General features: G+C 42.1%; 1 protein-coding gene across 5 annotated transcripts in view; it reads right to left on the bottom strand.

The window, feature by feature from the left end:
- FANCC (FA complementation group C) overlaps window positions 1–13,471 on the bottom strand; it is a 127,570-nt gene extending 114,099 nt beyond the window's left edge. Inside the window, exons 1-4 of one of the 5 annotated variants that reach the window (XR_010588867.1) lie at window positions 13,334–13,428; window positions 8,438–8,491; window positions 7,929–8,077; window positions 6,076–7,236 (exon numbers count right to left, since the gene is read on the bottom strand). Coding sequence is in view for 3 of the 5 variants with exons in the window: in XM_042854562.2 (XP_042710496.2) it covers window positions 6,076–6,129 (54 nt within the window). In the remaining 2 variants the exon portion in view is untranslated. Of the gene's footprint in view, window positions 1–6,075; window positions 7,237–7,928; window positions 8,078–8,437; window positions 8,492–13,333 lie in introns of all 5 variants that reach the window. The other 4 variants (XM_042854562.2, XM_042854561.2, XM_042854563.2 and 1 more) reach the window with 4 other exon arrangements.
- Between the last annotated feature and the right edge of the window lie 1,087 nt (window positions 13,472–14,558).

Raw genomic sequence — 14,558 nt, 5'->3', positions numbered from 1 at the left:
CTGCAGAGAACCAGAGTAACAGGTAAATAATTTTCCTTTCTCTAAAAGATATGATATTGACTGAATTTCTACCTTGGGTATTAAATGTGGATGGACTGATTTAAATAAGGTTATTTAAATCCCCATGTGGAAAGGCTCGATTAAAATCAAATCTTAAATCAACTCTTCCATTTGTACTCAGTAATTTTCTAAAAAAACGTGCATTTTCACTGGTTGATATAAACATTAAAACATGTTGATTTACAACTAAATAGAGCCTTTACATTAGATTTGGTACATTTTAGGGTATACTATAACTATATACATTTATTTCAGCATATATAGCTTAATATTTTAATATTTGTATTAATTGTACATTTTTAGTATGTTAGAAAATGGTGAATGATACATTACTTATTTACTATATAATTAATGTTTTGTGCATGATTTGTGTCAAGCTGCATTAGGATGGTGACTGGAATTTAATTGAACACACAAAGCAGTATATAAAATTTATATTTATTAAACAAAACAAGCCCTTAATACAGTACAGGACCTATTTTGCCATATTTATAAAGCTTGACCTCAGAAGTTAGAATCTGGGGGGAAATGATCTCTCTCTATATAGAAAAGCTGCCTAACTCAAGATTTTTGATAGAGGCTCATGGATTCAGCATTTTTTTTATTTAAATGTTTTAAGAGATTATAATAAATGTAGGCCTTAACATATTTTGTATTAATTCAGATGTCATTTTAAACATGTTTATTTTTTAAAACATATTTATAACAAACAACAAAATAAAAAATACCCTATTTAAGTTAAAAGAATCCGATTATATTTTTTTTTAATTAATGTATTTCTATCCACCCTGGAAGGTAAGCTCCACAAAAACATGTATTCTTCAACTCACGAAGGGACCAAAGCCATCTGAGGTTGTCTCTTCAGTCCTGGAGAATTAAAACTTCCCCCAACTCCTTCCACCAAAAAGGTGGTGGAAAAGTTGGTGAAAAATATGCACAACCAGTAGTATGACAATATTGTCCCTGAGATCAGAACAATAACACATGACCTGCAGTGCAAGCAAGAAAAATGAAAAGGACATGCATTCCTTTGCAGTCGTACCAAGTCAACAAGTCCCATTTATACCTGTATACATTAAAATTGGGGGCAAAGAATCACTTTAAATGAGTACAAGAACATCCTCTCCTATAACTTGGATGAGGATAGGTTCTCCGTTCTCCAGCTATGATTTTGACCTCCACTCAGCAAGTTCAACAGCATGCATCAACTTGAGCATTGGTTTCATAGTCAAAACAATGCGCTGTTACACACTGTGAATTTAATCTAAAAGTGAAAGGATATAGTCCCTCTCTTCTAACAAGTTAGAAACACTTGGCCTTTTCCTCTCATTTGTGCTATTTTTATACCCATGTAACGCCACTGACCTCAGCTGGATTAATCCTCACTTAAACTAATGTAAGAAAGAGGAAAATCATGGCCCAAACTTTTCACCAGAAGTATGTGAAATTGAGATAAGAAGCTGTCTTTTGATAATGAAATGTATACTCAGCCCAGTACAGCACCTATGGCCTTCCAGCTTATATTAAGTCATTTCCTTCTCTCTGGAGATAAGCTCCACTCTGAAAAATTTATGGAATCAAAATTTTAGGGTTTTTTTTCTGAATTCAGATATTTTTAACAATACCTGGCTTTTATATCATGCTTTTCATTAGTAGATCTCATGCATGTGAGGAAGCTGAGGCACAGAGAAGTGAAGTGACTTGCCCAAGGTCATCCAGGAAACCAGTGGCAGAGCTGGCAATAGAACTCAGTCTCCTGAGTCCTAGTCTATCCACAAAACCTCCCAAGGACTTGCTCAGGGAAGAATGTATCACTCAACTTCTGTATCAAGCTTGAGTTACCTGAGACTACATGCTCAATTCTAGTCTTTCAGCAATATAGAAAACGATAATACTGGGAAGAGATAAAACCTTTTACAGAAATTCAGGAAAGAGCCCAGAAAGTCACTCATAATGAAGCTAGGTGAAAAAGGGATATGTTTGTAGCAATGTCTCTACTGGCTACCGGACTATGGTGAAAAACTGGGATGGATTAATGTAATCAATATACAATGTGAGCATATTGTCAAATGAAATCATGATCCACTAGCAGCACACCGCTGTAAGAGAATCTTGCAAAAAAATCACAGGTCCTCCCTATTCTACACATATACACAGAATAAGATCTTCTTAGTACGTTCATTTAGAACACTAAAACCACCAGCAGCAAAGGTTATTTCTGCTGCAGAATAAAAAGATTATATGGCACCCAGAGCAACTTTTTGTTTTAAGTTTAGAACACCATGTGTTTGTTTACAAAATTTAATACCATTCCCTAGGAATTTGTAACTGTCCATTAATTCTTTTGAATTAAGACAAGATGTGTTTTCTTTGGGTTTCTTAAAAAAATACCTTTACAGAGAAAGATTCCAGCCAGTTACACAGACTATACAATTCAATTTACTACACTATTACAATTTACACAGACTATTACTATTACAATTAAATTTAGATAAGATTTTTTTACTCAATAAGACTGGGGTCTTCATGGTAACATTCAAATTAATTTGTTAGTGATTTTAGGAACTTTAAATTAGTTAATTACCTCCATGTATACTATTTATATTTCCATATTTTTAAATGTACTACTATAAGTGATGTTTGTAATTAGTAAGATTTTTTGACCCTCTTCTGATCATAAGGAACTGGTGAAAAACTTAAGGAAATAAAGCTGAAAAGAACTTAACCTTTCTTCATATTCTTCCCTAAAGCATTTAAAATTTTTGTCTCAGTTGTCCTCCCTATTTCACACCATTTCCCCATTCCTATTGTTTGTTCCTTCCTATTAATATAATATTTAAATATTTTACACAAAAGAACATCTTGTAAAACAGACAAATTAAAGAGCAACATTAATTGCAAGAATACTATTGTTACTAAAATATACAGTATTCAGAGATCTGTAAATGTTTTCAGTGAATAACAATTATTTCATATGTTAATGTGCTTTCATTCCACCACATTTTTGAAGAGCTAAAACAATTTTAAGTGATCACAGACAGAGTTTGGACTTTAGGTACTAAACTTTTACATCTGTGCTCATTGACATAGTGATTCCATCATTTTGCAAAGATAGTCAAACTTAAGTAGATCCTCAATTTTTAATTCTTTGTAATGTAGATGACACATGACAGTAAAAAAAAAAAAAGAAGCCTACCACTGTAAACCTGTTTATAATGTTTGAAATAGACATTACTGGCCACCTACATCAAGAATGTTTTCATATTAATGAAAGATCAACCTAAAATTACAAATACCGAATTATTTCATCACTTTTAATTTAATATAATTTTCCTATCACAAAAGTTGCTTAAACTTTTTGGCATCATCATATACAAAAGAAAATTTGTATTCATTGGACCTTTCCACATTCTCCTTAATTATTCTCACTACTGTTGGAGTGAAGTCTAAAACCGTGTACAGTAACTCCTCACAAAGTCGTCCCGGTTAACATTATTTCGTTATTAGGTATCTGATCTATTAGAGGACATACTCGTTTAATGTCGCACAATGTTCCTCTATAAGGTTGTTTGGCTCACTCTGCTCTGCCCACCCAGTGCTCTGCCGGGGAGCGGGGCACGAGGGCTTGCCCAGTCCGCCCACCTGGCATTCCAACCAGGGAGTGGGCAAGCCCCCGACCCCACTCCCTGGCAGGAGCGCCGAGCAGCTGGAATGGGGCATGCCCCCATGCCCCGACCCCCGGCTGGAACGCTGGGTGGGCGGAACAGGGCCCCCACTCCCAGACCCCACTCTCCAGCAGAAGCTCCGGGTGGGTGGAGCGGGGCAAGCCCCTGCGCCCCCACCTCACTATGCCCCTGCCTCAACCAAGCTTCATAATCATCATTGTACAGTATTACATTGTTTGTTTAAAATTATTTAAAACTTATACGGCATATGTTTATAATGTCTTTTGTCTGGCGAAAAAAATTTCCCTGGAACCTAACCTCCACCCCCATTTACATTAATTCTTATGGGGAAATTGGATTCACTTAACATCAATTTGCTTAAAATTAGAATTTTCAGGAACATAACTACAACATTAAGCGAGGAGTTACTGTAGCTCTCATATTCTAATGGAAGGGAATTCCTCATGAATTTAGGTCACTTGATGATAGATAAGAACTTTTGATATATTGTATGTGAAGTATTTGCTAGTGGTATGTCTCTTACCCCAGTTTCTTGGAGCCTCTCATATGCCAATTTAGCTGTATAACATGATAAGTTCATCACAGTGTTTTGAATATTTCAATACAGTCACGTAGTTAATCTAGATTTGGAAAATAAACCTGTCTAGTAGTTCTTGAAGTAGGTAAGAAGGATAGTTTTGCAGTTAAAGTACAGATCGGGGAGTCAGAAGACTTGAGTCTGATTCCCAGAACGGACAGAGACCTCCTGTGTGATGCTGGACAAATCATGTAATCTTCCTGTGTCTGATTTTCACCCTATTTATAAATTCAGCTACATCCATGCAACTGTACAATCTACTTATGACTAATGTGGTTGTACAGGTGTAGCTGAGGGCATAATTTTATGTAAAGAAAACATATTACTCGTGCTGATTCACAAGATGGAAGAAACAATTTAACTGCCAAAGCCCAGGAAGAGTTTGTGAGGCTGGCAGTTGGAAAAACAACTTGTTTCTTGAAAATGGAACAAATTTGATATGAAAACCAATGAGATATGCTGAGTATGGAAGTCCATTATCAGAGATACCGACCTTGCTCTGAGACTTTTAGGGATATTTACGAAAAAAATTAGGGGGGAAATTAGGGAGGTTGCTTGGATTAGTGGAGGGGTGGGCAAACTACGGCCTGAGGGCCACATCCGGCCCTCCAGACAGTTTAATCCGGCCCTCGAGTTCCCGCTGGGGAGTGGGGTCTGGGGTTTACCCTGCTCCCGCACTCCAGCCGGATAGCAAGGTCAGAGTCCACTTCGTGCATGCATACCGAGGCTACCAGAAGCAGCAGCATGTCCCCCCTCCAGCTCCTATGCGGAGGGGAGGCCAAGTGGCTCTGCGCACTGCCCTGTCCACAAGCGTCACCCCTGGAGCTCCCATTGGCTGGGAACAGAGCCCTCACTCCGCCCCACCCATGCCCCAATCCCCCTCCTGCCCTCTGAACGCCTTGGTCCCAGCCTAGAGCACTCTCATACACCCCAAATCCCTCATCCACAGCCCCACCCCAGAGCCTGCACCTCCAGCCGGAGCCCTCCCTATTCCCCCCACCCTCCGCACCCCAACCCCCTGCCCCAGCCCAGAGCCCTCATCCCCTCCTGCACCCCAACCCTAATTTCGTGAGCATTCATGGCCCACCATACAATTTCCATACCCTGATGTGGCCCTCGGGCCAAAAAGTTTGCCCACCCCTGGATTAGTGGCAACTCTCAAAGGTGCGATGCCAAACACAAATACGGGGGGCCTGGGGTAGTGCTTTAAATGCTTGCAGTGCATTTTAGATGCACTTCTGTGAACATTGTAGTAATAACAGTGGTACAAACTGAGGTAACATTTTATTTAGTAATACCAGTAGCCATGACCAGGTCTGACCATGATATTGGCCACATCCTCACTGTTTTACAAGCAGGTTTCCTTGCTTAGTCTTGCCCAAGAATACTTTGCCAGATTTCTCAAGTACACCACTACCCCGATATAACGTGACCCGATATAACACTAATTCGGATAGAACGCGGTAAAGCAGTGCTCCAGGGGGGTGGGGCTGCGCGCTCCGGTGGATTAAAGCAAGTTCGATATAACGTGGTTTCACCTATAACGCTGTAAGATTTTTTTGGCTCCCGAGGACAGCGTTATATAAGGGTAGTGGTGTAGCAGGGTTGACCAAGTGAGTCCACTTTAATGATCATCAGTGATTCCAAACCTTTATCACCAATGTTTTTTCTGAACTCAGTTTGTTTCCTGCGCAGAATACAAAATTCTGTGTCAGAGTTGCTTAGAAGAATTACAGGGATAGCTTTCATTACCTGAGCCAGAGCATTGTATGCTGTTTTGCCATAGACTTCCATTATCTGTGACATGGTATGCCGTTATTCTTCACAACTGGTGCACACCAGAACAGATGACATGTCATCGATCTGGTACCAAGAAAACCGGGCTTCTGTAGTGTGGCTTGCTGTGAATGATCCTTCAGCAGATACAGAAATCACTGCATGAAAAACCCAAAATCATAATATGTAGCCATCATCCTCAGTGCAATTTCAGCATTTCTGCATGTAGTTGTACAGAAGCAAGCAGTGGCAGTTTCCTTACTACCTATGTGCATGCCTCTAGTAGTACCAACAAAGTGAATAGAAGAACAGCTTCAAGTCTCTATCGGTCAGCCTTGCTGTGTTCTCTGAAACACTGTTGTCAGGCACTTTGCTTCTATCGTCACTGAGGACTTGACGAATATGACAGGAAGTTCTTTCAGAACACTGAATAACTGACATCTGAGCGTGAGAATCAGAGACTCCTCTTTTTGCAGTGCTCAGTTTGTCAAAAATTGTGATTGTATAGTCTAAGAACAGGCAGTAAGGTTTCACTTGTGAAGAAATCAGCAAGTCTTATACGATCACGACTTTCAACGCCCAGTTCTGCAGCTTGTTTTTGGCACAGCGATGGCATCCGATGTCAATTTAGTTGCTTTGTCATGTTTGGCGTCAGCAACCTAATCTGTATGCTTGCAGTCGCGATGCTTTTTAGATAATCTTTGTTTTGCTGCAATGCCGTTTCGACTTTGATAACTGGCTATGCGTCGCTGCTACTCCAGGTTCAATTTTTGATTGTTGCTAATAAAACTGATTTCAGCTCTGCGTGGCCCATCTTGACTTTCACTAGGTTGTCACTTTTGGTCTGGTTTTGTGGCCTATCACCTCAACACAAGACTTATCAGCATGTGTGTTGTTTTTTATGTTGCTGCAAAGGAAGACAATGTAGACTGATAGTCATAGCTTTGCACCCGGTGCCCCAAGAATGAACTTCCAATTTTGCTGCTTCAGTCCAGAAGAACATGGTGAGTAGTTCCCACTGCTGGATGAGCTGAGTCAGACACAGACCATGCATGTGCTTGCATGTTTCACTAACTTATAGATCTATATATCACACAGCTTCTAACACATGATGAACTCCTGGTGATGCTCCATGCTCTGGTCAAGAAAGAGTAGATATCAGTAAGAAGTTCATCTACAGTGATGGGCAGGAACTTTGTACTTTTCTCAGCCACAATGTGCACAAGATGACATAGGTAACTCACAAGACAGACAGACCACTGTTGCTCTCGAGAAATGGTACAACACCCATCCTGAGAGAAGCATGGTCATTTTCAAAACCTACATAGTTTGACCACAGGATTGCCCTGGTCTCCACATTTGAATTCAAAAGCTGAAAAATATTCTGTCCAGTGGTACTTTCTGTACTGGTTAGAACTGACAGCAACAAGGTGATCATTTTATTCTTGCTGTCATCGAAATGTATACACACACACACACACGCCTGCTTGACCCCATGGCACTACCTCAACCACAATTTTCCTGAGGGGGCCCGAGAGGCACGCACATGTATATGAGATTGCCCTCTTCACATAACCATGACCTCTCTCTGCTTCCAGCCCCGTCCACTCTCCCCAGAGAAACCAGGACTTCTCTTCCCCCCTCCCCTCTGAAACCAGGACCTCTCCTGCTTCCCCTCCCCACATATGGCTAATAGGGGAGGGCAGGCAGAGCCAGGAACCCTGGGCTCTCCCTCATTGGAGGTGGGTGTCAGGGGGGGCAAACAGGCAGAAGGAGAGGATTGGCCCTGGGAAAGGTGCCATCCTATATTGCCAAGGGCCCTAAATTACCTTGGCCAGTCTCGGGCCTGGACCTCCTTCCCAGGCTAATCCTCCTCCTCTCCTCGCTCCTCTGTCACATTTCGTCTCTCCTCCTCTGCTGCTGCCACCTCCTCCGGCCCCTCCAGCTTCTCATCCTCCACAGACTGCTCAGTGAGGATCTGGTAGGAGGCAAGCACCCAAACCACAGGCTGCATGTTGCATTTTAACTGCACTGTGGGCTGTGCTAGACTACATTAATGCGCTCTAGGCATCTAGAGCACACCAGCAGGTCCACATGGGGAAATATACAGCCTGTGACTTGGGCAGTATGGGGCAGCACCCCAACACATTCAAAATTGCTGTACCTTGCCTATCAGTGACCCCCCACTGCACAATTTCTGCACATGTGCTGCAGAGGGCCCCCCCCCCCCGAAGTTTCTCTTAGAGTATGTTGGGGGTGGATCATCCTGCCCCTCCAGGAAGTAAGTTATACCAGGTCCTTCAAGCCCCAGCCCCAGGGGAAGAATGGAAATTCATACCAGGTCCTTCTTGGTTTCAGAAGGGATCATGTCTGTTTCTTCTTAGCCTCAGCCCTGGGGAGAAGTGGGACAGGAGTGTCATACTCAGTCCTCCTGGCCCTTGGCAGGGTTCAGAAAGATGAGGCACCAATAGTTGCAGGTGGCACTGGAGTAGGGGCGGGTGGTGCTAGATGTGGTGCCTTGATGTGTCCCAGATCTGGAGGCACCCAGTACTCAGCTGTGTTGGGAGAGAAGGCACAGGGAACCAGCGCATCATCACCACCACATGCTGCCGGTACTCTCAATCCAGCCCTCTACTCCCTGTAGCAGTGGTGCAGCAGTCAGTCACATGTTCAGACCCCACACTGGCCTGGGAAAGGCTCCTCCCTCAAGGGATCTCACCAACACAACCAAGCCCTGCAAACATCCCCCTGCCAGGCCAAGAAAATGGTACGCACTGTGTCCAACGTGCATATGGACAGACTATGGGCGCTTCTGCACAGAGAGGCCAGCGGCAGAAAAGAACCCCTCAGCTACAGTGCTGTGTTGGTCAGACCCACGTACCTAATCCTCCCAGTTTTTAATGTAACTGCAAATTTGAAGATTTAAGACTCATTTAGTAATTTCATAATTACCTTTTAAAACTGGAGGATTATGGAAAATTAAGGAGGGTTGGAATCTCGGCAATATACATTTTTACAATGCCACTTTTCAAAGTAGAACTATGCTTTAAGTTTATCAGAGGAGCCTTAACTCAGATATCCCTGACATCAGAAGGTTTAAATCGTAAGCAATGTTGAATTAATATAGAGGTATCTCTTTTCCACAGCTATTCCTCAGTATATCTATATACTATCTATACTGCTACTCTATTTGTATTCCTGGGGATCATTGAAGCCCAATAAGGAAAAATCTTTTTCTTTTCCATTCACCTGCAGTACTATCTCATCACAAATATAAAATGCAAATGATATTCCCACCTTCTATATTAAACATTTCTCTGAGAGTTGCTTATAAAACACTCTGAAGATGAAAAGCGCTATATAATTATTTCAGTATTAGGGACAGACTGTTCAACTCAAAGTAGAGATCACCTACAGATTGTTGCTCATAGATATTCTAAAGTCAACATTCTCTTCATTAATAACTTAAAATTAAGTTAAAATTTCCTATAAAAGAACATCTTATTAATATTTTACAATTTTGTAACGTACACAAATGTGATTGCAGGAATGAAATTTGGCAACGAATCTGTCTTTAATGAGAACCAAAGAGTCAAAAATGTTTTGCATTCCTATAAATCAAAAGCAGATTAACCGATTTTGGGGGAGAAAAAAGGGAAGGGGGTAAATGGGGACGATTTTCTACCAGGTTAAGACCAAACATGCCAGTTTTCAGGCATTTTTATTCCAAAACTATGAGTGAATGAAAATATGGATTTTAATGACACATTATCACTGTCTTTATTGTAGCAACATTAATATTAACGACAGTCACTTATTCTAACACATGAACTGGAAAGGTTTTATTGTGAAAAACAGGTCTGGGAATACCCTCTTCAGTAAAATGTAAACTGTTAAATCTGAGATTGTATTCGATTTATTACAGCTGTTCTACTGTTTATAAAATGTAACAAGGTCTTTACAGTCTGGGATTCTTTTACATATTTTTTAAATCAGGTTGGTACAAAACAGGTTGTACTGATCAACAGAAATTTGTTTGATATCTACACAACTACAAGTTTTCTAAGATTAAAGGCATTGGACTAGTATCATACAACAAATGTATCTAAGGGGGATTTTGATGTATGTGTAATCATTTTCAAGAGACTGGGACCACAAAACAAATTTAATGGATGATTCAGTATAAGAAAAACATTGCTAGAGCTACAAATCAGACATGCCATTTTCTAAGATGAGTACTCAGCCATAAACATAACAGCTCTACAATTGTACAGAAATACTAAAAACACACTCAGGGAAAAGGAAAGATATTAAAGAATAAGAGAAAACAGAGACAACATGAGAATGATGAAAAAGAACAGAATGAACAAAGATGAAACACAAAGAAAAATAGTGTGTAACAATCAGTGCCCATGTATATACAGACATAAAACATATGTGCAACATGGGGAATAGAAATCTTGATTTTCTTTTCCAAAATCACAAGACTTTGTCACTAGGAAAATCTCCATTGGGGGTAGACAGTATTAGGGTTTATATCCACTTTACAAATGAAACACTAGAGGGCAAGAATTTAAGAGATCTATTTCTATCCAAAAGATGGCAATGGTGAACAAATATCAGCCCATACATTACGTAAAGGTGGATGGGGAGGGATGAGACAGCATGAAAGGAGAAAAAAAAAATAACCAAAAAGATAAGATGAAAGACAGGAGCAGAGACGAGAGCGTGTTGTCTATCCCAAAATTTACAAGACAATGATTTTCATAGGCCTGTCACTAATTTTAAAGTGTCCCAAATTTACCTGAAATAGGACCTGTCACCATAATGTTGTGGCACAAACAGTGTCATCCCACAAAGATCAGAATGTGAAAACACCAACATAAGAAAAGCAAAATGTGGGTTAAAACATACATAAAAAATGGATCCCCTATAAAATAGTGTCTTAACAATCACAGGTTGGAAAGCTTTACCTTCAGAAAAATAATTCAGGCGTTTTTGAAGTGTCTGGAATGATAGAGGTGGTCTGAATCATCATCAGTAAAGAAGAGAGGGACTGGCATTATATTTGCTTGCTACCTATTTTTCAAGTTTTCTGGAAGGTGGATTTTTGAAATCCCATCTACAATTGTGAATAAAAACCTCAGACAAACTTGGCTGCTTCTCCTGAAACTTCTTTTGCCTCCATTAGCTCCCACTTCTCTATGTTTGATGCAATAAACTGCTTGTATTCACTTTCAATGCCCTTCACAGTCAATCCCCACCCTACCGATCAGCTCTCATTTGCTATTGAGCTGCCAGCACTCACCTCCCCTCGGCTCATGATGCTAGCCCACTTGTTTAATTTTATTTGTGCTTTCTCCCATGCTATCCCTGATGCTTGGGAGGCCTTCCGCATAAACATCTGCAAAGCTACCTCATTATCCACTTTCAAATCCCTCCTCAAAACTCTCCTTTGTCATGATGCCTGCAATATATTTGATAACAGTTAGGCTGCTGGTTTATTATGACCACTACCTATTATGCTGACATACTTTATCATTTTTTCTTTATACTCCTCTGTCTGTCTTTTCTCTTATACTTCAGATTGTAAACTCCTTGGGGCAGGCACCATTTGTGGTTGTTCTGGTTGTACAGTGCCTAATACAGTGGTATACCCTGGTCCATGATTAGGGTTCCTAGGCGCAACAGTAATATAAATAATTTCAATTTGAAAAAAAGATTAGATACACTGTGGCAAAAGATGCATACTGACAGTTTCTGCCCTAGAGCACAGATGTCTCAAAATGTCAGCTTACACAGTGCAAAAGTTAGGTTCAGATTGTGCTAGACCAGGCATAACAAAGTTGCAAGTTATTTTTTCTCCTCTCAGTAATATATCTTTTGGATGGGTATTTGTATGCTAAAATTGTATGCTGTTGGCATGAGGCCTAAAGCCATTTGCTATAAACGGTAAAGTGACTTTATGATTCCCACTTGACACCCTAATCTGAAGCTGGATGGTTAAAACCATTGGTAACAGATACAGAGACTTTCACCATTGTATTGTGAATTCAAATCCGGTCTTTGTTAGTAACTGACCGAAACAGACCAGTTGTTTTCTGATGGTTGTGACCTATGTGAAATGAATATTTACATACATTGTCTCCATGCAGTTCCTAGTATATACATATCAGAATCACAAGTCACCCCCATGTTTGACAGTAATTGACAACCTTGTTGGCTTGCTCAAAAAAGCTCAAAAATAACCAGGGCAAGCTGACTTAATTATCTTTTCTCAGCTGCAGAACAAGGACAAAACACAACAGCAGCGTAGCAAGGAGAAGCTAGCAATGCTGTATGGCAAGCAATGTACATTAATGAATATGAATTTATGGTGAAGTACAATGACACGAGTCACAGTGTAAACTCTTTCCATACAACTTATACAAAACGTTACAAATACAGAACCAAATACAGCCCTATTGCTATACTGTATATAATAGTAATAGGAATGAATTTGGTCTATAATGTCTTCCCTTCCTTACAGGCAAAGTGTGAGGTTTAGTTCACTGACGTTTATAAAGAGCTTTACTATGGTCAAGTGGAAGACGCCCAAGAAACACAAATTTTTATTAGGAACGGAGTACAACCTGGCAAAGTTAACCCCCCCACCCCACGTTTTCCAAGAGCTGCAAGGGGTTTAGAGATGTGATTCGTGTTGACTGGGGAGTCAGCGAGCCGCTGTGTAACAATTTAAACGGGCATCATCAGCTTGTTAACCTAGTGAGTTTCAAGCTAGGGAGAAGCAGCCCCGGGTGCCAGGCTTGCCGCACTCGGCGCGAGGTCTCCGAGACCCTGCCCCGCTCGGGGCTGCCACACCCCTAGGGGAAACCAGACGGCACCAAACGCTTCTCACCGGCGCAAAGGGACCAAGCCGGGCGCAGCTGAAGAACATCCCCGGGCCTAGGCGCTGCCCGGAGCGAGGTGCGGGTACGAGCGCAGAGTCCCGTCCCCAGCGCGGCGCTCGCGGGAGGGGGGGCGGCAGCAGGGCCTCGCAGCGTCCCGACCGGAGCCACAGCGGAAGGGACCCGCACTCGTCCCCCGCGACCGGGCCCGCACGGAGCGCAAGACACGGGCTCCGCACAGCCCACCTAGCGGCCGCAGAGCAACCTCTGACCTCACCGCCCGGCGACTGGGAAACACAGTCCCCCTCGACCCCGATAGGGGAAATGACCCCGCCCCCTCCTCTTACCCCGTGGCTGCTGGTCTCGCGCCGCGCCGCCGGTTTGGAAATTTCGCGCGCCCGGGGACGCCTACGCTGGGGTGACGCCACGACGCCTTTCCCCCGCCCCAGTGAGCTGCTCCTAACGCGCGTGCGCGAAGGGCTGTGTTGGGATCTGACCCCCTGTAAGGGCAGGGCAGCCGTGGGGGCGGCGTGGAAGAGGGACGGGGATGGGTCGGTACGTGGGGCCTGGAGGGGAGTAGGGAGCATGGGGTGTGTAGGCGGGAAGGAGCCGGGCAGGACTAGCTGCATGGGAAGGAACGTGCCATATTTAGGCAAAACATCACCATTATTTTAGAATTACCCCCCGACTGACGCCCACCCCCCTTGAGCTCCACACGGTACTTGTCAGCTCTCTGGTCTGTTTGCATCCTCCTAGCCCGCTTCGGGTCGGTACGTTTCGGGTCATAGCTGTGACACTAGTTTACCATCTCTTTAACAGTTGTGCTTAACTTGGATGCTCCTAGGAATGAGGTATTCCAGAAACAAGTGCTGCAACTTCAACACGAACCGGGTGGGCTTACAACAGGTCACACTCAATCACTTAAGCAGTCAAAGCTGTGGTTATGTTATTTATACATTTAAAAAAACATTGCGCTGCTGTGTACATGCACACACTTAACGAAAGTATTGCCCTAAAGAGCCAGATCATACTCAGTGAAATAGTTCCCCTCATTTTTACAGAATTACATAGATGAGTAAAGCAAGATTTGACTCTAAATATAAAACTGAGGAAATAGGCTAGTTCATATGACTGTCAGTGGGATAAGGAAACTCATCTTTAATTGGCCTAGACTGTTAGTAAAGGTTGTGATTGATGTGCTGATGGTTATTCGGTAGCCTGTGTAAGATAATATCTAGGTCTTCTATAACACTTTTCATCAGTAGATCTCAAAGAGATTTGCAATCTTTAATCCATTTTTCCTCACAATACTGCTGTGAGATAGAGAAATGTTATCCCCATTTTACAGATCAGGAACTGAGGCACAAAGCAGCTAAGTAACTTAGCTAAGGTCACATAGGAAACCTGTAGCAGAGCAGACTTCGAGGTTAGTGCCTTAACCACTGGACAATTCTTGGTAGTTTTAGTCCACTTCCTAGGAAACAGGTGACCCTATCATACCACCAGCAGTTTTTCTAGTTTCTGATTACTACATGAAGGAAATCCTCAGCTTAATTTTTCCTCCTCCTTTCT

The sequence above is a fragment of the Chrysemys picta genome, chromosome 6 (assembly GCF_011386835.1).
Source record: "Chrysemys picta bellii isolate R12L10 chromosome 6, ASM1138683v2, whole genome shotgun sequence".
NCBI classification, from domain to species: domain Eukaryota; kingdom Metazoa; phylum Chordata; order Testudines; family Emydidae; genus Chrysemys; species Chrysemys picta.
This window is presented reverse-complemented; position numbering and strand designations above follow the sequence as displayed.